Source organism: Ictidomys tridecemlineatus, chromosome 10, assembly GCF_052094955.1.
Source record: "Ictidomys tridecemlineatus isolate mIctTri1 chromosome 10, mIctTri1.hap1, whole genome shotgun sequence".
Lineage (NCBI taxonomy): Eukaryota > Metazoa > Chordata > Mammalia > Rodentia > Sciuridae > Ictidomys > Ictidomys tridecemlineatus.
This window is the reverse complement of record NC_135486.1, coordinates 91,715,796-91,739,343: the sequence shown is the minus strand read 5'-3', so window position 1 is coordinate 91,739,343 and position 23,548 is coordinate 91,715,796. Positions and strand designations below refer to the sequence as shown.

Genomic DNA, 23,548 nt, shown 5'->3' with positions numbered 1-23,548 from the left:
GATTTCTCAGTTTCTGGTCTCTCTGTTAGGCTCCAAAATTTAGACCCATCCCCTCTCACTTAGCAGTTTCCACCTAGGGGACCTCTCACACCCAAGCCCACACCAGGTAGGCAGCACCCTGCTCACACTGCATGCCTGCCCAATTGGGAGCTGTTTTTATGTTGAGTGGTCACTGTGCTGAGTTATCACCTGTGGGGGGGGGGATTGGATACCTGGTACCTGGCCAGATGCTGAGAGCTGCCCCCACCAAATATGGTGAAAAAGGTTAGCCAAGATGGAGTTGGTCTGCTTCCAGTGCCAGGGTGTCTGGTGAGGTGGGGAGAGCGGGGTGATGGCATTTTGCTCTGGGTAGGTAGTAGCTGAGTGACCTGCATGGGAGCAGAGCACAGTCTGGAGTTCTGCAGAGGTGCTGATAGGTGATTCTGCTAAGCCACTTGAGAGCTGTGTGTGGGCTAGAACTGTGGGCTTTGGGTTTGGGGAGCCAAGGGTCTGGAATCCTGCACGAACACTAAGGTTCTGAGCCCTGCACGGGGGTCACAGCACTTGTGACTATTTAGGGATCCTCTTGCACTCTTCTAGATGCAGTATTCCCATGAAGTGAGATCTGGTTCACAGAGCGACACAGGATGCTGCCTCCCTCTGGCCTGCCATCTTGGAATCTCCATTTTCCATATTTTCTATTTTATTAAAGTACAAATTTTAAAAATAATTTCTAATTATTGTAAGGTCAGGCAACAGCAGCAACCAAGAGGAGAAAGATTTTAAAAGGCCACTTAACGAGTCTTAATTGAGATCTCACTTCCAGCAAGGAACTCTATCACACCGGCAGAATAAGGAGAGGGTCTGAGGAGAAACTGGAATTTTTATTGGACTTAGCACAGGAAGGGAGGGTTTGGGACAGGAAAAGGGGTTTTTAGGGTCCCTTGTTCCACTGGAATTGGTGGGTTGGGGCGAGCTGGCTGAGATCCAAGATTGGCCAGGAGACCCTCCTGATTGACAGATGGTGTCAGGCCTGATGGTGGTTTTTTTTGTGTGAGCAAGGGCTGCTTGGTGCATTGTTCCTAAGTCACTACCATCAACCTGACAATTGTCTTTTGTATTTATGTAGTGTCTGTTGTGATATTTCCTATTCATCACAGCTTTTAATATTTTGAGTTTTCTCTCTCCTTCTCTTCATTACCCCCCTGGGTAAGTTCTACTCTGTACTTTTTATATAAGTTCTTCCAGACTCAGCCTAGGTACTTGATAGGCACCTTCCTGGATATGGTGGCTGTACCTCCCCCCCCACCAATCTCCTAGGTTCTGTAGTTGCCATGGCAGTGTGCTCACCCCAAGCTGGCTCCTGCCTCAGCTCTCCAAAACAAGCTGAGATACAGAGCAAGCATTTCAAACACCAGTGCATAATTCAGCCTCTGGATCAGCTAAGATTAGGCAGTATATTTTAATATCATGCTTTTTTTTTGTACTAAGACTGTGTTCCCTCTCTCTGACTGTGGTGAATCTGTGCAGGTGGCACCCATGGAGCAGTAGAGTGGCTCCGATGTGGATGTGTTCTTCTTTGTTTATTATACCCAAATTTCTGAGTCTCTACACCACTTTGATGTAGGACAGATAAGGTTGGACCCTAAGGAAACAGGTTTATTGCCTGCAGCTGGTCCAGAAGTGTGTGCCTTTGCCTAAATCAATCCATCCCTCAGAACCCCGAGTCCAGAAATTTTTATAATTTTATACCCAGTGTATAGGGGAAGAGGGGAACTTAGAAGTTCACAATTTGCAAAAGTCTACATAAAAGTACTTTTTGTTTTTGTTTTACTGTAGTGGGTAACTAACCCAGGCCTGAATACAAAAATAAACCAAGTATACTCTGTAAAAATTAGTGCTAGGGAAAGGGAGCCCCGACCCCCAGGCTGGTTTTCAAGGAACCCAATTAACAACATTCACTCTTACCTTTTGGATTGTAAAGGACTTTCCCTAGTACCTAACTACTTTCCTTTGAAGTGTAAATGCCCCTGTGAAAGCTCTAGGCCTGCTAAGAGGAGGCAGACTCCCTTATTGCACTTTGCTTTTGTAAACACACTTCCTGCCTGAAAATTCTTACTAACAATCATATATCATTTTATACTAAGAAATTTATGACACTAGATAGCCTGTAAATGTGAAAAACTAGTAAGGGGTGCTCAGAATCTGGAATGCTAATCTCCTCTGGGCCTGCAGCCAAATTTAGTTATTGCAAGATAGGGTAACAGGAAATAGGAAGCCTAACCACATTTGAACTCTTTTGTAGAGATTCTTGCTAATAGTCTAAGAACAGTTATGATGAGGATCTCTGGAGAAGCTTAAATTAGATTTTCTATGTAGGAGGGGGTGCCATTATATCCAATATTAATTTTTAGTGAGAACCCTCTTTCTCTCATCTCACTGAGAAGGTGTACACCTGCTGCTTTGGTCCCAAGCTATGGCACAACTTGGGATGCAGCTTTTCTCTACCCTGTCAGCTTCAGGAATCTACTTCTCTTTTTCTACTTGTTGATTTTATTGAATTTTGGGAATATGTTAGAACCACAACCTATCCAAGTTTTAAAAATTTATAAAAAGATATGCATACCTTGAGGAGTAAAATTTCTTCCCCAATATTTATCCTTATTTTGTTGTTTGCTTGTTTGTTTGTTTTTGGTACCAGGAATTGAACTCAGAGGCACTCAACCACTGAGCCACATCCCCAGCCCTATTTTGTATCTTATTTAGAGATAGGGTCTCACTGAATTGCTTAGCACCTTGTGTTGCTGAGGCTGGTTTTAAACTGTTATCCTCCACTCTCAGCCTCCCAAGCCACTGGGTTTACTTTGTTTTTAAAATATCTTTACTATATTTTCTTTTATAAAGGTATCTCTTCATTTTTCTCTCTTTGTCTCTTTTTTATTAATATTTTTATAGTTGTAGATGAACACAATACCTTTATTCATTTATCTTTTTATGTGGTACTAAGGATTGAACCCAGTGCCTCACCCAGTGCTAGGCAAGCTCTCTACCACTGAGCCACAACCACAATTCACTCCCTCTCTCCCTCTCTCTCTGTATCTTATTTACCTTTCTTCATTAAGAGGTAGCATAAAAGTTATTTATCAGTTTTTTCCTCACCTAACATTATCTCCTTGTAATTCTTCCAAGTTTATTTATAGATATCTATATTACACTAATAACTAGAATATAAAATATACTATAGTTTGTACTGTACAAATTTTTATTTAACTAATTCTCCACAGTTGAACCATTTCTATGGCTTTGAATATTTTATAAGTATAAATAATGTTATAATAACAACCTTGAACCTATATATTTTCATTGTTTATATAATATATATAATATATAATCTAAAGGTATATGTAACACAATGAAGATAGGACTTAATTAGAAAATTAATTTAAGAAATGTTTATGAATTAAGGAAATAACTTTAATACTTGCAGCTCTTATCACCATGTTCATGTCAGATCTCACATTTTAGTAATTGATTTAAAACTTTTTACATGAGGAAAAAATGCTACTATATCCTTGTTATAAATTTTAAAGTTAGACATTTAACAATTTATCTATTTATATCCTATTTTGTACATTAAATACATCTCTTTATGTAGCTTTTGATGAAGAATCAAATAAAAATCTTGTGCTTGAACATCAAGACTCAATAACAGAAACAAAAATAAAGGGAAAAAAAACTCCTAAAAGGGAAAGATTGATTAGTAAGTATAATAATTATAGGTAACATTATACTATTTTTAATTAAACTTATCAGATATTTTTTAGACTTAGATCTAAAGTGTGAATGTGTTTATATAACTTGAAGATAAAGGAAAAAATATTTGTAGTTTTGACTGATATTTCTGGTCCTATCATTATTTCATGACTGTAGAATAAGCCCTCTAAGGCCCTATAATAGCCAGTAATAGACTCTTAAATGCTGTGTACATTTCAGTTCACTCTTACAGATTATGGATTCAAAAACTCTGTCTTATGGTAGTGACTTTTTCATATAATCTCTATAACTCAAATAGGAAGTGAGGATTAGAACACCCAGGAGAAGGGTAGCCTGATAACCTGTTGGGGGTCTTCCAAAATGTCCTCTTAATTGTAGCTCCACTGAAAGGATATGACCTTTCTGGTAACTCCATAGCTAGATACCATTACATTAGGGAGTTCACAAAGGGAGAAAGAGGGTACAAGTTGCTGAATCATCTCAACCAATTGCTTAGACTTTCTCCTTTTTAGTATGATGGATTGAACTCAGGATCTTACACATGCTAGGCAAGCACTATATATCTACATCCCTAGACTTCTTTTGTTTTATTTTGAGGCAGTATCTCTCTAAGTTACCCATTCTGGCCTCTAACTTGCAATTATCCTGCCTCTGTGTTTCAAATAACTGGGATTATAACATGTACCACCTTCCGTAACTTGGACCTGTTAGAGAAGAGAAGGCCAAAGCTTGTCTATATTATCTGGAATGAGACATCATGATATAGCATTTCCCACCAGAGCTTAGGAGTTAATATGAACAAAAGTTTACACCAACAGTTCATCTATTCTTATAGCTCATATGTTTATGAGACCACCAGCAGTGAAATTGTGTGGTGACCTGAAAGGGTACACCCATAGCTGGGTCTGGGTAAGAGTACCATTGGTGCTGGCCGCAGACCCAAAACCAGTGAAAAAAACTTTACTGTGTTTTTCCCTCATTCTGATATCAGGAGTTATGGAGATCACAGATACATGTGTACCGGTAACCAAAAGAACCCCCAAATGGGGTTCTTTCCTACTTCTCCATTAAACACTTACTACCTCAACATAGGTTCTTATGTTCCCACTAGGGAATAGGAACATGACCTAACTCACGGTCTGTTTTTTGTTGAAAGCATACAGTTCTGGTTGAAGGACTCACTGATTCATGTCAAGATTCAATGGCAAGAGCTAAGCAATAGAAATTGTATTTGTTCTAGGGACTTTAACCATAGGCCCACAAATAGCTCAGACCTTAGTTCAGCCATAGTAAGGGCATCCTTTGGCTCTCTACTAGCCATCTGATCCTTGGTCAAGAGCCTGTAAATCTATTTTACCAAGACTCTTATGTTGAGTATCCAGCCACAGATCTTATTGAGAAAGCCTTTTCCTAGATTGTCTAGGAGTTGGGTGTCCTGTAACTCTTCTTATATTGCATTCATTGCCAGTAAATCAGTGGAAGTACCTGCTATTTTGTAGTATATAAGTTTTAAGTTAATACCCAAATTATGTCATGCCTACTGATGTAACTTTATGAGGAAGTTTAGTTGACTTGATTCCTTCCAATAAGGGTGACATGAATGAAATTAGAAATCTAAATCTGGTTAAAAGGCTTATTGTGAGCTGAACTTAGTAAGTGTATACTTTAGGACTCCCAACATATTTCAAAGAGACAGTGTCACTTCTGCAAAGGTAGTCTAAACATGTTTTTCAATAGCAGGAAACTCATTGTGGGTAGCTCAAACTGTCAGAGTCAACTGTCAGAGGATAAAGAAATGTGTGTGAAATGTGCACTTTTTTCTCCTGCCTCTGTGTTTCAAATAACTGGGATTATAAGCATGTACCACCTTCCATAACTTGGACCTCTTTTAATCTGTTAGAGAAGAGAAGGCCAAAGCTTGTCTATATTATCTGGAATGATAGCAAGAAACTCATTGTGGGTAGCTCAAACTGTCAGAGTCAACATAGTACCCAGAGGATAAAGGAATGGGTGTGAAATGTGCACTTTTTTCTTTTCTTCTTTTTCTACCTCTTTAAGCAATGTAGCTACTACCAAGGCTCTCCAAAGGAGGAGTTGTGTGGTGATTAACCTCATAATATACTTCTCTACTTCACTAAGTTTAATGAGATTTTTTATTTCAACTTGGAGGAAAACTAGCCACAACCCTAAGCCCTCTTGTGCTTGCTGCACAGAGCAAACTCATGGTTCTCATTCTTTTTCATTAAAACACAATTCTAAATAACTCACTGTATCAGCTAACAATAGTCATGAGATCAGTGTGTGCAGGTTCTCTGATGATTTTAAGTCCTATTGCCAGTGAACCATAAGCAGTAGCCAAAGATTGCTTTCCTAGCACATTCCTCTGGTGAATCTCTAATTTGACTCACTGAGTTGTAGCAAATGAATCTAAAGAGAAAGACAATTGTTTTTCTTCAGAACTGAAAAGTTTATGCAAACATTAAATAACACCCTTTTAGAACATTCTCTGGGGTCTGCTTGCATCAGCCTACCTGCTCAAGCATTCAGGATATTTCAGACTCTTAGACATCTTCAGTTCCAGTAATTGAATCACTCTATTTGCTGCAGTCTGGCTGGGCACAATTCAGGAGCCACTTGTCAAAAGAAACTAACTTTATTTTTAGAACTACAAACGCCAAACAAAACAGCTCCTCAGGAAAAAACCCTCAGAGCCCAATTGCCACCACCGGCTTTCCACAAGCCTCTCACCCCCACACCAGCCTCTCCACCTTCCACAATCCTCCTGCTCTTGAGGCCGATTGGCTGGGTTGCGTGGGTGGAGCCAAAGAAGTCCCCCAATGAGCAGCTCCGCAGAGGAGCCAATCAGCTAGATGTTGCTGGGGCCGCTGTGAGCCAATCATCAGCTAGCAGTCTGAAGGGCAGGGAAACAGCCCAATGAACATCACCGCAGAGGAGCCAATCAGCTAGATGTTGCTGGGGCCGCTGTGAGCCAATCATCAGCTGGCAGTCTGAAGGGCAGGGAAACAGCCCAATGAACATCACCGCAGAGGAGCCAATCAGCTAGATGTTGCTGGGGCCGCTGTGAGCCAATCATCAGCTGGCAGCTGGAAGTTTGCTGGCAGCTGGAAGTTTGCTGGGGCCCCTTTGGCTGTGGCTCTCAACACTATTCACTCCAGAGTACCCTGTAGACTCACTACAGCTTCCCAAAGTTTTTCTTGTAGAAACACATTATGTTTCACTGCTCTTGTTTGCTGTACTAATTTCTCAGAGAAGAATGCCAATTTTTAAGTTAGTCAATTAATCCAAACTGAAAAAAAAACAAAACAAAAACAAACAAACAAACAAAAAAAAAACCAGTGTCTATTCACTTGCTGTGATAGCACAACTAAAAGTTTCAACAGGAAAATACCAAGGTTTCATTTTTCCCTTCGGAACAATAGTAGGTGAACCTCAGATATATCAGTGCAGAATATTCAAGGAAGTAAGATGTGGGTGGAGGAGAATTATTTTAGCTGAAAAGCCCAAAACAAAAAGTTCTTCCTGTTCTATGGATTCTATCTGTGGGAGGTAGCAACAGGAGGGCTAGGATTGAAAAGCCCTGAATACTGAGTCAAAAAGGAGAAATATTTTCAAGTTCTCCCTTCCCCTTCACCATAAGTGGTCTAGGCACACAAGTAGTGCCCAAGTGGAGCAGTCATGAAAACAGATTTTTAAAAAACTATTTTTCATCCTAAGAAGTTGTTCGGGGCAACAAATATGCTAGGTCGTCAGCAAATAAAAGCCCTCCTTGTTCTATGAAAATAACCCTAAATTCAGCATTTCCATCAGGATTTGGACTGAATGCATATGAGGATTCACATAGAAAATACTTTTATACCAATGATACATTCAATAAAGCAGACCATAAAAATGAAGTTTTGTAGTGGCTTAAAAGGATGGACTCATTATAGGGTATTTTTGGTAGTAACTTCAGAAGGAAAAGCAGCATTATCACCTTTCCCAGGTTTCTACTGTCAGAGGTTGTAAAGACCATGAACACCTATGCACTGTATCTAACAATCCTACATGTGCAACTTACTCCAACTCTCCCTTTTAATTCTGATCTTAACATACATCCTCAAATAGTCACTGATAACATAGGGACTTTGTCCTGCTTCATAATCTTATTTATTTTGAAGGCTGAGAGGTCTGAACAAAAGTTGTGGAGGCTCTCTGATTCATCTCAATATACTGGGAGGTACATAGTACAAATCACTTTTATTTGTTATAGCAATCACCATAATTTGAATTTAAATGATGCTAGAACCTATGTGCACTCCCTGACTTAGAGATTCTTAGTAGAGAGGGAGGTCACTATTCAGACCCCATTGTTGAGTAACTAGAGACAGAGATTTCTTGGGGGAAAATCCTCATCTAGATTATCCAGGAATGAGTATACAATTACAGTTTTAGGTTAATCTGTTCATTGGTCAAAAAACATTGTTATTGTTATCTTGGTAGTATCCCATGCCCAAAAATTAGCTAAGATCTAATTGTGTCATAATTAACACCTTATATGGAAGTTTGCAGAATATTCAGTAGCACCATCATGCCATCACTCTCCTTCTAAGAGTATCCTACAAACTCACTAGCACCTCTCAAAGTGTTCCTTCCAAAAAGGCTTTGTGCTTCATTGACTCCTCTAGTCTCTGAGAGAATTTGTAAGAGAGAGATGCCAGTTTTTAGTTAGTCTATTAAGATAACAAACCAAAGTCAAAGTAGCAATTAACCATTATTCACATACTGAGACATTGAAAACTATAGACAGGAGCTGGCCCCAGCTCCATTAATATTCCATTTTACCCAACACAACAGGACTTGACAAGAACCAGATGCTTCAGTGCAGACTGCCAGTGGCATAGGAGGTTGGGTGACTGACAACTAAAGGAACCCTAAACAAAATGCTCTTTTCTGTTTTATGGACCATGAGAACATGATAGCTAGAGCTCTGAACAACGTCATTCCCCCTAGTCATCTGCCCCGTCCTTTTGCTTTAGAAATGCTTAGCACATGCCACTAAAATACAAAACTAAAAGTTCTCATGTACAAGAATGAGGGTTTATGTAAAATACTATATTATTGAGTTGCTGCTTTGATTTTTTCCTTCAGTAATTTAAGTTTTTATTCCATCTTCATATCTTTGTTGATTTTATTTTTGAAATCTGTAGAATATGAAACTTTTCCCAAGATTAAAAAAAACAGGCTTCCTTTCTCATTTTGTAGTTCATCAGCAACATTATGCCTGCTGTCTTGTCCTATGTTTCTTTTTGTAAAGGTAGCCATACCTCTTTTTTTTTTTCTGTTTTCTTATTTCTCAATCTGTCTTGCCCAAAGGCAGCATATATGTGTAAAGAATATTCTAGTAAGGAAATGTAAAGAAGTGAACAAAAGAGAGATACACACACATAGTACAGAGGAAAGAAGACAAAGTGGCTGCTCCTCTCCACAGCTGCATTTATTAACCCAAAAAAGTTACAGAGCTCCTGTTACCAAGATTACATTCTAACTACTAGTATTCCTTTAACCCCAAGTGCTAGCTAAGAGATAAGGTCCAGCTTAATACAAACACAGACTCCCTTTTCTTCAAGGACATTACCATGGAAAACAGATAGTGCACCTGCATAGTTATCTGAAGAGCTTCAAGGGGAAACTGCTGGGAATTCCAATCACAGGAATCAGGGTGCCATTTACCCCTGGGAGTTTTCTCACCAGGAGAACATTTCCCTGTATATTTCTATGGTCAGAATACCTAAATATATGTGTTTTTTTTCCTTTTCAGGTTTTGTTTTGTTTGTTTTAACTTTATTCCTAGAGATCCCTCCAAGTCAATTTATAAATACATATATCATTCATTTTATAGCTGCATTTACTGCTATTTGTACTTCATTATATGCTATCATTTGTGTTATACTACAGTGTATGGCACATACCTTAGTTTATTTAATCACTTTCTTCTGTTTGAGTATTTATGTGGCCTTCAATATGTTACAATTACAAATATGCTATAATAAATAACATTGTACATACACATTTTTATTTTTAGTTCTATGAAAATGTATTAATCTGAAGTATGAACCACCCAAGAAAACTAGAGGCTAATATAGATTCCTAGAAATGCTATGAAATAATGAACCTCAGCACACACCCTTTAAAAATATCCTCAAAACTTTCAAGGCACATCTGTCATTTTGGTAATTGTAACTATCAAAATGAAACACAATTCTACTATGTAATTATTACAAATTTTTGAAATATAGAGATTTCTCAGTAGATTTTTTTAAATTAGGAGCCTTAATGTATCTCTTTATTAGATTCTGATGAAGTACCAGACAAAAAACTTGAACATCATGATTTAAAACTTGAAATGCAAGTAAAAAATTTAAAATTTTCAGAGAGGAAAGATATAATATAATAATTAAAGATATAATAGTAAGAATAATAATTATAGGTAATTTTAAATTTAAAAAAAAAAGTCATCAGATCTATTTTATTTGGTTTATAAGTATTCCTGAGAAGGAAATGAGGAAAACTACCCCATTCACAATATCCTAAAATAAAATAAGATACTTAGAAATCAACTTAACAAAAGAGGTGAAGGATCTATTAAATGAAAACTACAGAACCCTAAAGAGAGAAATAAAAGAAGACCTTAGAAGAAGACCTACCTTGCTCATGGATAGGCAGAATTAATATTATCAAAATGACCATACTACCAAAAGCACTATACAGGTTTAATGCTCTTCCAATCAAAATCCCAATGGCATTCCTGATTGAAATAGAAAAAACAATCATGAAATTGATCTGGAAAAATAAGAGACCCAGAATAGCTAAGGCAATTCTAAGCAGGAAGAGTGAAACAGGTGGTATCGCTATATCAGACCTTAAACTAAACTACAGAGCAATAGTAACAAAATAAGCATGGTATTGGCACCAAAATAGGCCGGTGGGCCAATGGTACAGAATAGAGGACACAGAGACTAACCCACAAAATTACAGTTATCTTATATTAGACAAAGGTGCCAAAAACATGCACTGGAGAAAAGATAGCCTCTTCAACAAATGGTGCTGGGAAAACTGGAAATCCATATGCAACAAAATGAAATTGAACCCCTATCTTTCACCATCTACAAAACTTAACTCAAAATGGATCAAGGACCTAGGAATTAAACCAGAGACTCTGAATGTAATGAAAAAGTAGGCCCTAATATTTATCATGTGGGATTAGGCCCCAGTTTCCTTTAAAAGACTCCTATAGTGCAAGAATTTAAAACACATGAGTTTCTTTGAGGAACTACAAGTAAAGAACATATAACAAATGGGATGGATTCAAACTAAAAAGTTTCTTCTCAGCAAAAGAAACAATCTGTGAGGTGAACAGAGAGCCTACATACTGGGAGCAAATTTTTACCCATCACATATCAGATAGAACAATAATCTCTAGGGTATATAAAGAACTAAAGAAGCTAAGCACCTAAATAAATAAATAAATAAATAACCCAGTTAATAAATGGGCCAAGGATATAAAATCAATCAACAAACATATGAAAAAATGTTCATCATTTCTAGCAATCAGAGAAATGCAAATCAAAACTACTCTAAGATATCACCTCACTTCTGTCAGAATGGCAGCTATTATGAAGACAACAAGTGTTGGCGAGGATGTGGGGAAAAGGTACACTCATACATTGCTGGTGGGACTGCAAATTGATGCAGCCAATTTGGAAAGCAGTATGGAGATTCCTTGGAAAATGTGGAGTTAAAATCTGCATATGAGAATGGAACCACCATTTGACCCAGCTATTTCTCTTTTCGAGCTATACACAAAAGACCTAAAAACAGCATACTACAGGGACACAGCACATCAATGTTTATAGCAGCACAATTCATAATAAGTAAACTGTAGAGCCAACTTAAATGTCCTTCAGTGGATGAATGGATTAAAAAATGTGGCAATTGGGCTGGGGATGTGGCTCAAGAGGTAGCGCGCTCGCCTGGCGTGCGTGCGGCCCGGGTTCGATCCCCAGCACCACATACCAACAAAGATGTTGTGTCCGCCGAGAACTAAACAATAAAAATATTTAAAAAAAAAAATGTGGCAATTATACACAATGGAATATTATTTAGCAGTGAAAATGAACAAAATCATGGCATTTGCAGGTAAATGGATGGCGCTGGAGAAGATAATGCTAGGTGAAGTTAGCCAATCCCCAAAAAACTGAATGTTTTCTCTGATATAAGCGGGGTGACTCATAGTGGGGTAGGGAGGGATAACAGGGAGGATTAGATTAATTCTAGATAGGGAAGAGAGGTGGGAGGGGAAAAAGAAGGGGAAGGGAATTAGCAACAATGGTGGAATGTGATGGTCATCATTATACAAAATACATGTCTAAAGATTTGAATTTGGGGCCAACATACCTTATATACAAACAGATATGACAAATTGTGGTATATATGTGTATTAAGAATTGTAATGCAAAAAAAAGAGTACATATATAATGGCATAAGTTGTGTGAACATACTTTATATACAGAGATATGAAAAATTGTGCTCTGTATGTATAATAAGGATTGTAATGCATTCCACCGTTGTCGTGTATTTAAATAAATAAATAAGAATAATAATTATAGGTAATTTAAAATTTTAAAAAGTCATCAGATCTATTTTATTTGGTTTACATGTGAGCATATAATTTATAGAATTTTTACAGCTTGACAAAAAGTAAGAATACCCTAAAATAACTAGAGAACAGATACCATATAATATTTGTTTGGAATTTCATAAGACTATATTCTGGCATACTTATGTGCTCAGTGTCCAGAAGACCCAATAACTGGTCAATAATCTGAACCAATTCTCTCTGACAATTATAGGAGGTTATGGATCCAAGTGTACCATCAAAGGTCACAGTATACTTTCACTATGGAATCCAATTGGCAATCAAAAAGTTTGCTGAGAACTGTAACTCAAAAAGTATAACAGAGAGGGCAAGGAGAAGGTTGTCTTTGAGGTTAGTTGGATGTAGAGATCCTGTCTGTAGGCCCCACTCAAAAATAAATGTCTTTTTGATAAAGTGATGGATGGGCCCTTAAGTAGCCAAAGTAGGAAAAGCAAGAGCACCAGTACCCCAATAGTCCCACTAATCACTGGGCTTTCTTTTTATTTGTTGTCACTGAAAGCAGCTAAAACATGGCTCTCTGCAGTAAAACATACTAACTATTCCTAGTTTATTCCTAGAAATGTCACATGATCCATGGGTCTTTGAAATGTCCTAGCCATGTTGCAACATGTGAATTAACATAGCAGCCAGTTCTTGTTGGGTAAGAACTGGCTGCTATGTTAATTCACATGTTGCAACAAAGGCTTATCTGGACCCAGTGGATTAGTATAATAGAATGCTAGTGTTTATAAACCAAATAAAATAGAGAATAGTGCTTTTACCAGATTATTAAGTATCCATGAGACCCAAGGTAAACTTTTAGTTGTAAGCCTTTGTAAAAATTAAAAATCAAGTGACATATTTTCAGCATACAATGGTATAGGGAGAGCATTGCCATTCCAAAGGGAGCTATAGGAAACAGAAAAGAAGGATGGAACCAAAACCCTTGCTTCACTTCAGGCATTCAAGGTGGCAGGACGTGGAAGCCCCACCCTCTACCTACCATATTTCCAATTACAGCCCACAGTGCTTTTCTCTTGTGCTTACTCTCCTTGCTGTCTGTAGCTTCTTGACCAATGTTTTCTGTCATCTCCAACTTTTTTGGGTCTTCACCGCAGACTTAGCTTCACTCTCATAACTTCATGCATAACCCTCTGAGGGGCTATATGCAGGAATTCCAACCTTTACTTCCTTTTAAATCTTTTTTTTTTTAAAGAGAGAGAGAGAGAGAATATTTTAATATTTATTTTTCAGTTCTCGGCGGATACAACATCTTTGTTTGTATGTGGTGCTGAGGATTGAACCCAGGCCGCACGCATGCCAGGCGAGCGCACTACTGCTTGAGCCACATCCCCAGCCCTTCCTTTTAAATCTTAATGGAAGTTTCCATGGCCATGCAAGAACTTACATTCTGTGTTACTGCAAAACCAGTAACACATGAACAGTGACACTAAGGTCTGTCACCAGCTTGAGCAGTACCTGGACCCACTTGAACCATGACTGTAGCAACCTCTCTGAGTACCTGGATGGCTGAGCACAATAAAATGTATCATGAGGATATAAATTCCCAAGTGTTATTGTGGGAGCACTGTATTCTCAAAATGAAGTCTCAAAAGAGTTTTCACTTTTATACCTTCAAGCTTGTGATGTATGGGGTCTTGGTGATTTCTGAGATGTCCTCAAGGCATCTTTAATATTATAAGGGCACAAAGCTCTGGGTTGCTCTTTAATGATGTTAACTTCTTCAGCACCACACCTTCTGTGGTCACAGTTTTGCACACAATTTTCTGATCAAACTTCAAGTTTTCAGATCTTTCTACTCTGATTTTTGCTCCCTATTCTTAATAAATCTGACTAAAAGCAGGCAGCCATACCAATTCATTGCCTGAATGTTGTACTGCCTTAAAATTTCCTCCACAAGATTAGTTAGTCCATCACAGAAAGTCAGCCTCACAGAAAGTCCAAGAGTATGGACAAAAAGTAGTCAAGCTCTTTGTCAGAATCTAATATGTATGATCTCTATTCCAGTTCCCAATAGATTCCTCATTTCCATCTGAAACTTCATGAACACAGTCTTTGCTGGTTTCATTCCTACCAGCACTCTGATCATCTGGACTTCTACCACAATTGCTCATTGTTTCACCTACATCATTTTAAGGCTTCTCTAGCCTGTATCTCCAAACCCCTCACACAAACTAGTTCCAAAGTCTCCTGAACCATACAGTCATATATAATTACAGTAATATTCCACTTGTGGTACCTATTTTCTGTGTTAGCTTTTGGTTTGTGTCCAAACTGCCTATCAAGAACAACTTTAAAGGAGAAAATATTTATTTTGGATCATGATATCATAGGTTGCAGTTCATGGTAGGCTGGCTCCATTGCTTTGGGTACAATATAAGACAGAAGTAGAAGGGAACCTGCAAAGCTATTTACCTTATGACTACCATTAGGAAGGAGAGGGAGGGAGGAAGGGAAAGGGGGAAAGAGAGAGAGGGAGAAAGAAGGAATCAAGAACAAGATGTAATCTGCAGGCATGTCCCTAGGGATCACAGCCTTCAACTAAGTCACACCTTCCACAGTCTCTGGTGCCTTCCAGTGTGCAATCAACTGTCAATGGATTAATCAACTAATGTGGTCAGGCTTTGTGATCCAGTCACTTTCTCAAGGCCCACCTCTGAAAACTACTGCATTGGGGACCAAGCATTTGACACATGAACCTTTGAGGGACAATCCAGATCCAAACCATAGTATACTATATGTATTTATATACATACTTATATGTATACAAACACATGCATCATTATATACCATAATTGATATTATGCCATAGTTTGTGATATACATATCAGTTACTCAACAAATTTCTAATATTCAAAAATTTCACTGATCTTGAATATTTTGCAATTATAAATGATGTTATAATGAATAATCTGGTGCATACACATTTTCATTTGTTGGTCTGTGAACAGGTATTAACCTAAAATATAAATATCCTAAAAAAATTACATACTAATACAAAACATTTGATGTTTAGGTGTATTTACAAAGTGACAATACATCTTCAACACATTGAAAATGTTCTAACAGTTTTTATACCAGATCTAGTATCATAGTAATTTATTTACAGCTTTATAAAATGAAAGACAGTATTGCTACCCTTTAGTATAAATTTGAAATCTGGAGATTATAGAACTAAATTTCTACTGAAGGACTAAATGTCTCTCTTAACGTAGCTCATGAAGAAGTACCACATGAAAACGAAATGAAAGATCAAGATTCAGTGCCAAAAACCCAAGTGCAATCAAAGAAGCAAAAAACTTCCAGAGAAGAACTTAATAGTAAGTTACTGATTATAGCTATTTTTATATTATTGTAAACTAAATTCATTAGAATAACTTTTTTCTTTGGTTCATAAATATGTATTTGAGTATATACTAAAATATCTTTTTCTTTTTATGGAGCAGGGTACCTGGGATTGAACTCAGAGGCACTTGACCTCTAAGCCATATCCCAAGCCCTATTTTGTATTTTATTTAGAGACAGGTCTCACTGAGTTGCTTAGCCCCTTGCTTTTGCTGAGACTGGGTTTGAACTCATAATCCTCTTGCCTCAGCCTTCCAAGCTGCTTGGATTACAGGCATGCACCACAATGCCTGGCTTCACTAAAATATCTTAACTGCAGCATATTTCATCAGAGGGTGGGACTAAATGCCACTGTGTGTTCATATGGAAAAACACATTTAATCAGTAATACATTTATTAGTAAGGGCCATAACAAAATTTGTAGTGGCCTGAAAGGATCCACTCAAATTTGTGAATGGACAAAGGTAGAATGAGGCCCTAGAGTAATAATTAGAAAAATATTATCACTTTCTCCTCATCCTTGTGATAAAAATTTTGAGGATCATGGTGACTTGTTTACTTGTATCCAAAAATGCATATTTACTGGTATCCAGGAAATGCAATTTCCTTCTGCCTCCATATAGAACTTTGAACTTGGTGTTGGTTCTTAGTTGCCTTGGGAACTTTGCCTAACCCCTAGTTATGTTCACTTATGAATATTGAGAGGTCTGAATAAAATAGGTACTGTATGAAGGACCTCACAAGGTGCTACTTCAAGATTACTTCATTCATCAAGGAGGCAAACCACTCAAGTCTCAAGATCCATTGACAGAGTGGTGGGGATAACATTTGTAGTTAACTGTAGTGGCCTTCAAATGTAGATCTCAGTGACTGCTGGAACCCTGATGGCTCATTATTCGATCTTCAGTCTTTGGTGGAGAATTGTTTTGTTTGGTAACCAGTCCCATGATTCTCTTTCATAAGGTCATTGCCTGCACTGCCCAGAAGAGGACACAATTACCATTTTTATATCACCTCATTGGTCATTGTTTGCTATCTGGGATGTCACCTGGGCACCCCAAATTTATCAAAGATCTGGATTGTGTCATTGATTGAATGATATGACCTTAAGAGGAGCTTGGTTGAGCTTGATGACCAGCAGGATTGAAACAAATGAACTTAAAAATCTGTGTCTGTGGCTGGGGTTGTGGCTCAGCCGTAGAGCACTCGCCTAGCACGTGCAAGGCCCTGGGTTCAATCTTTAGCACCACATAAAAATAAATAACTAAAATAAAGGTGTTGTGTCCAAATACAACTAAAATAAATATATATATTTTAAATCTGTGTCTGGCCAACAATCTTATCTTTTGTTCTCATGCCCTTATTGTACAATGAGGGATCACCATGGTCCTCTGTTGTTTTTCTAATTTGACACATCTCAGGAGCTCAGCTAGTGAGTCCTGGATTAGGGAAAGGATGAATGATTCCCCTGAACACTGAGAATCTTATGAAAACAATCTATTAGAACTCTCCAATAGTGCTTTATGGTGCTGTGATGCATTATCTATGACAGATGATGTATTAGTGGATTACTTGGATTAGTGGTTTTATTTTTTCCTTTAGGAGTCTCATTTCTTTAATTTGCTTTTTAGTTTTAGTCCTTTATAATTTTTAACTTAATTTTATTTTTGGACTATGGTAACTATTAAACTTACATGAAAATAATGTATACTTTAAGAAGTATCAATACCTCCTTAATGCCTCCTGCTGCATTCTCCAGTCCTCCTATCTCCGACCACAACCAGAGTGATTTCTTATATATTTCTTGTATTTCAGTTTGTAAATATAAGTACCTCTTTCTTCTCTCTTATAATTTTTCCCATTTTCCCTTTTTTCTTTCCCAATAGTTAGCACATTAGCATTTTACTTTTTCTTAAAATTATCTCCTAGAAACATTTTGATATGTGTTTATTGATGTGCTTTTTATATTGTAGATATACCATGAGTCATGTTAAAATTTTTATATATTTATTTACATATTTATATAAGCTATGTTATAGTTTGTAGTGTGTCCCTTAATTTATTCAATCAGACTTCTATGCTAATACAATTAGTTTTTAACTATTTTGAAACTATTAATAATGGAATAAAGAAGAATATTATATACATGCATTTTCATAATATAAATCTATGAATATGTATTAACCTAATGTGCACATAACCCAAGTTAAAAATGTACTCACAATTTTAATTTTAGATCTAGCTTTGTGGTAATCTACATATAATTTTATCAAAATGAGAAAAAAAATTGGTATATAATTGTTGTAAATGTGAAATATAGAGTTTGCACAATAAATCTGTTTTTCTATTTGGTGAAATAAATGCATTTCTTTATACAGCTCAGCCTATTCTTATACAAATGAAAATGTTATGCTTGAGCATTAAGAGTTAGTATTTAAAATACAACAGCAATTAAAGGAACTAAGAATTTCTAGAGGGGAAAGCCTTGATATTAAGTATAATAATTACTGATAACTTTATTTTAGACTCATTAGAAGATATTTCAAGTTGTGTTATTTTTTCTTTAGCATTTCAATGTGTGTGTGTTTATGTGTATATGTCATACATATGTGTATTTTTCCACTATGGGGAATGAAGCCAGGAGTTCTTTACCACTGAATTATATCCTTAGGCTTTTTTTTTTATCTTTTTTTTATTGGTTGTTCACAACATTACAAAGCTCTTGACAAATCATATTTCATACATTAGATTGAAGTGGGTTATGAACTCCCAATTTTACCCCAAATGCAGATCCCTAGGCTTTTTGACTTTTTATTTTGAGACAGGGTCTCACTAAGCTGCAGATGTTGTCCCTGAACTTAACCTCAGGTTTCTCATCCTCTGGACTCAGCCTCCTGAGTCACTGAGACAACAGGTGTGTGCCACCATGGCCAGCTGAGTATAAATTTTATAGACACTTGAACTAATTATAATACCCTAAGATTTCTAGAGAACAAGAGCCTCGGTATCGATGACCTTGGGTTGAACTTTGTTTATAACACTATTTCAGAGCCACATGTTATAAAATCAGTACCCATAAAACTTCAATAATAGGCCAATATTTTTCTCTTGAAAAGAATGTAGCTTTCAGCCAAATTCAGGAGATAGTAAATTTAAAAACTCAAAAGAAAACTCTGACCTCTGGCAGTTCTTCCATAATTTCCAGTTGGTGAAGGGAGAAGTTGCCAAGTCCTATAACTCAGAAGGAGGATGTAAATTCAAAGGATTCAGAGCAAGGGCACAGGGTGGCTCTTTGGAAAGCCTCTATTTGTTAGGACACTAATAAAAATTAGTAGCCTTCCTGGTAATTCAATTTATCTACATCATCTCGATCCCTGCTTAGATAATGTGGACATAATAGTAACCAAATAGTCCTGGTACTTCTTCGTATTGTGCTGGGTACAGTAGACTAATGTCTAGACTCTTGTTTTCTCTGAGGTAATATTACCAGTAATCAAGCCAGAGAGCCTGCCTGAATCCTGGCTGGCTGGACTCGGCTGCTTGCTATAAGAAATGAGCAAATATGAGCAAATAAAAAATGAATTTTATGCAGTTAGATCAAATCGGGGAGAAGCAACAAAATTGAAACCAGGAAGACAAGGCTTTACTGCTCATCATTGCACTATAACTTTGGAGACAAGTAGAAAAGGAAAATGGGATTATTCAAAGCTAGCTTTGAGGAAGATAAAGGAGAACTTTCTGTCTCAAATAACCATCTTCAGGGATTCAGGGGCTCAGAAAATTTTATAAGAAAAGAGGTACAATGGGATAAAAGGCAGGAAACATGCATATATAGATTTAGTTAGGCTGTGATTAGCCAGAGAATATGTTGATTTTAACTCCTTGGTGTCTGTCCCCAGCATGGAGGAAGTAAAAGTAGTTTTTGTGAAGTTGCTTTTAATTTCAAAGAGGGTCTATTTCAATAAGACTTTGGGTTTCTTTCTCAATCATACCCTGAATTTCACTTGGATATTAGGTCCCTGATCTAGTGGTGTTGCTGCATGTAGCTCAACAGAGCAATAGTCCTTTTGTCAATCTGTAATACTTGTGTCTGGGTAGGGATGCTAGCAGTACTGGCCTCCAGCTGAACCAAAGAACCCTGTCTGTTTCTCCTTCATAGTAGATTCCTAGCGCTTTCATAACAAAATGCTATGAACTGAGTGGTTTAAACAGTGGAAAGTCATTGTTTCAGAATTCTTGAGGATAGACCTCAAGGAAAGTATCAGAAGAGTTGTTTCCTTCTGAGAGATTGTTAATGTTAAGAGCTTCTGTTTTAGTTTCTGGTAGTTTGCCATAGTATTTGGTGTTCCTTGCCTTATAGTTCTAGAACCTCAATCTCTGCTTGATCCTCTCAAGACATTCTCTTAGTGTACATGTCTCTAATCCCCAAAGCTGGTTTTTGTAAAGATATTATTCATATTGGATTAAGGCCTACTCTAATGATTTCATTTTAACTTGAATATTTTTTAAAGAGCCTATTTTCAAATAAAATCATATTCTGAGGCACTAGAGTTTATAAATTCTGTATATTCACAGTGGGGTGCAAGAGGTGGAAGACATTTCAACCCCAAACTATTTTTCAACCCCCAAATATTTTTTCATCCTTCCTACATGTAAAATACATCCAACCCATCCAACATCCCCCAAAGTTCAGCTATAATTTTAAAATCTCATCTAAAAATCATTAACTTTAAGTTCCAAAACTTATCACCTAAATCATTAAAGTAATTATGTGTGAGCCTTGGGATTATGATTCAACCTGAGGAAAAAAATGTGTTCCACCAATGAACCTATAAAACTATACATCAAGATTTCTTCTCCTAAAACAGGCATAGGACACATATTCCCATTCCAAAAAGGAAGGAAAAACAGGGGATCACAAGTCTCAAGCAAACCAGGATTGGGCAGGGCAAGTTTCTTTAGACTTTGAAGTCTTGAGATTAATGCTAATTGGCTTGATGCCTGTCCTCTTATGGCCCTGCCTGCCCCGTTGGGTCTAGGTAGTGACCTGCATCAGAACAGGCAAAAGCCAGTCAGTTCTCTGGCCTGTCTCCTGGGCCTTTGGTGTCAACAAATGCCTCACTGGCATCTTAACTTAGGGTCATAATTATCTTTTCTGGAAGGGTAGCACAAGTTCACAACAGGGTAGCTCTATTGACCCATTTCTTAGAAATCTGACAGCTCTCCTTTAATTCATCCAGTCTCTAGCTCCTTTAGTCCAAGCTAGCAGTCCTTCTGTTGTGTTGGTTGACTGGATCCAGTCTATATGTCTAGCCATACCCTTGATGTTCACTCTAGAATATGTATTCTCTCTCTCTTTTTTTTAAACATGGATAGGTTGAGAACTTTGCAAATATTCATTTTGTTTCCTTTTTACTTTTTATTTTTTCTTTAATTGATCCTCTTTAGTACTTGTTTTATCAGAAAGAAATAATCAGGCTGTGCCAGAAATATTTCACTTGGAAATATCCTTTGCTAAATCTTAGAATTCATGACTTATAAGTTGTACTATTATATAAGTTTTACTGTTTTTGAGTACTTTCTACCCAAGAGAACATAATCAGTTCTCTGGCATTTTATAATAGAAATTGACTTTTTTTCAGTTTCCAATAAAATGTTCTTCATTTCCATCTGAGATTTGACTGGAAAATCCTTTATATTCATGTTTCTGTCACTGACAATATTTGCATAGCTCTAAGTCGAAAGATACTTTCCCTGCAGCTCTTCCCCTTTCTTTCTGAGGTTATATTCTGAAGTACTTAAGGTTAGGACTTCAATACATTTTGGGTGGAGGGCACATAATTCAACCCGTAACTCTCTCATCGTGGTGTCAGGGATTATAATTTAAATTGTAATCACAGTTAATTTAAACCAATATCCAAGAGGCTCAAAAAATGCAACCTCCCATCTCCCCACGTCTTTTTGTCATAGCAACAAAAAAGCTGACCAAAATATCATTGTTGGAATAACCAGACCCAGATATCTTTTCCAAATAGTCTAGGAAAAAGGCGCATGATTATCAGTTTTACATCACTCGTCTGCTAGTTGGTTATTGCTATCTGTGTAGTAGTCCCTTTTCCCAATCTTCATGATTTTTCAGTAAAGATTTGGATTGTGTTGCAGACTGATCAACATGGCCTCATGGGGAAGTTCAGTTGAGCTCGTTAACCAGTAGAAATAGCATGAACAAATACAATCAAACAATCTCATTCATTCCTAAGAAACCACCAGAGTCAATCTCAAACTAACAAACTTGGAACTATCAGAAATGAGTATCTAAAATTTTTTTAAAAATAAAAATGATTTTTAAAAATGTACAAAATATTAAGAAATGAATATCTCAATGGTAATTAATTAATTATAAATCTTATAAATCACTTTTAATTACACTCCAAAGAACTTTGTTTTGGACTCATGAATATGCCTTCAACCATATACATCTTTTGGTAATCATTTGCACTATACTTTGGATCTTTATAGTTAGTTTGTTTCTTTTATGATTGCTACTGACTTGCACATGTTAAATATTACATTTTCTGGATTTTCTTATATTTCTTCTTGTAGTTGGATAGGTTTTACTTTATACCTTATAATGCTATATTATTTATGGGCATACAAACTCCAAATTCATATTCTTCAAGGATAGAATAGTACTAATAAAGGGAACCATCTCATCATTTTATAGTTTTTGTTTATTTTCCACAATAATTACCTTATCTGCTATTAGTGTTGCTCAACAAGACTTCTTCTGGTTTAGTATCTGCATGCTAAATTACTTCCATCTGTTACTTTAATTTTTCTGTTTTGATTATTTTGCTGTGTGTCTTGTAAAAAAATTGTAATTGTATGTACTTTTAAATTTCTTATGACATTTGTATTTATACTCATTTATAATTAAATTATTGATATTCTTAGATGTATTATTTTATTTTCTTGGCTCTTTCCATTTTTTTTCTAAAATATTTTGCTCTTTTTTGCTCTGTTTTTATCATTGTGTTTTTCTCTAATCATATTTGATGCCCCAAATATTAAAGATTTGAAATGTGAATTCAATAATAAAACTAAAGAACAGTTTAAGCATAATAACGTTATAAATAGTGAATATATAATTTATAACATACATGAATTAAATATACTTTTGATACCTCTGTATCTAGAAAGTAACAGGTTGCTTTTATATGCATATGTAAAAAATGCATTCACATTATAGTTATATATATATATTTTTTTCTTTTTTAATTTTTAGTTGTTGATAGACCTTTATTTATTTAATTTTTATGTGGTGCTGAGAATCGAACCCAGCTCACACATACTAGGCAAGCACTCTACCACTGAGCCATAACCCCAGCCCCAATATATTTATTTGCTAGACAATTATTCATTTATATCACTAAAATATGAGATAAAATGTTGTTGAGTAATCAACATACATTATAAATCTAGACATTTCACTAAGGATATGGTTCTCTAGTATTTTCAAGAGCCTTTCTTATATAGTCCAGACAAAGATAAGATAGCACGTGAAAATCTATTGCTTGAAACTGGAACTTCTAGAAAAAAAAATCCACAATAAATGTGATTAATTAAATTACTTTGATAATAATTGTTACTAAATTAATTATACTAATCATTTAATTTAGTAGAATTTTGTTTATGGATGTATATTTTCTACAGATATATATACACACACACAGA

General features: G+C 36.4%; 1 protein-coding gene across 3 annotated transcripts in view; it reads left to right on the top strand.

The window, feature by feature from the left end:
• The window catches only part of Ccdc7 (coiled-coil domain containing 7), a 233,702-nt gene that overhangs the window by 106,939 nt on the left and 103,215 nt on the right, over positions 1 to 23,548 (top strand). For all 3 annotated transcript variants that reach the window (XM_078023431.1, XM_078023429.1, XM_078023430.1), the window contains 2 exons: positions 3,635 to 3,739; positions 15,685 to 15,789. In XM_078023431.1, coding sequence (XP_077879557.1) covers positions 3,635 to 3,739; positions 15,685 to 15,789 — 210 coding nt within the window. The remainder of the gene's footprint in view (positions 1 to 3,634; positions 3,740 to 15,684; positions 15,790 to 23,548) is intronic.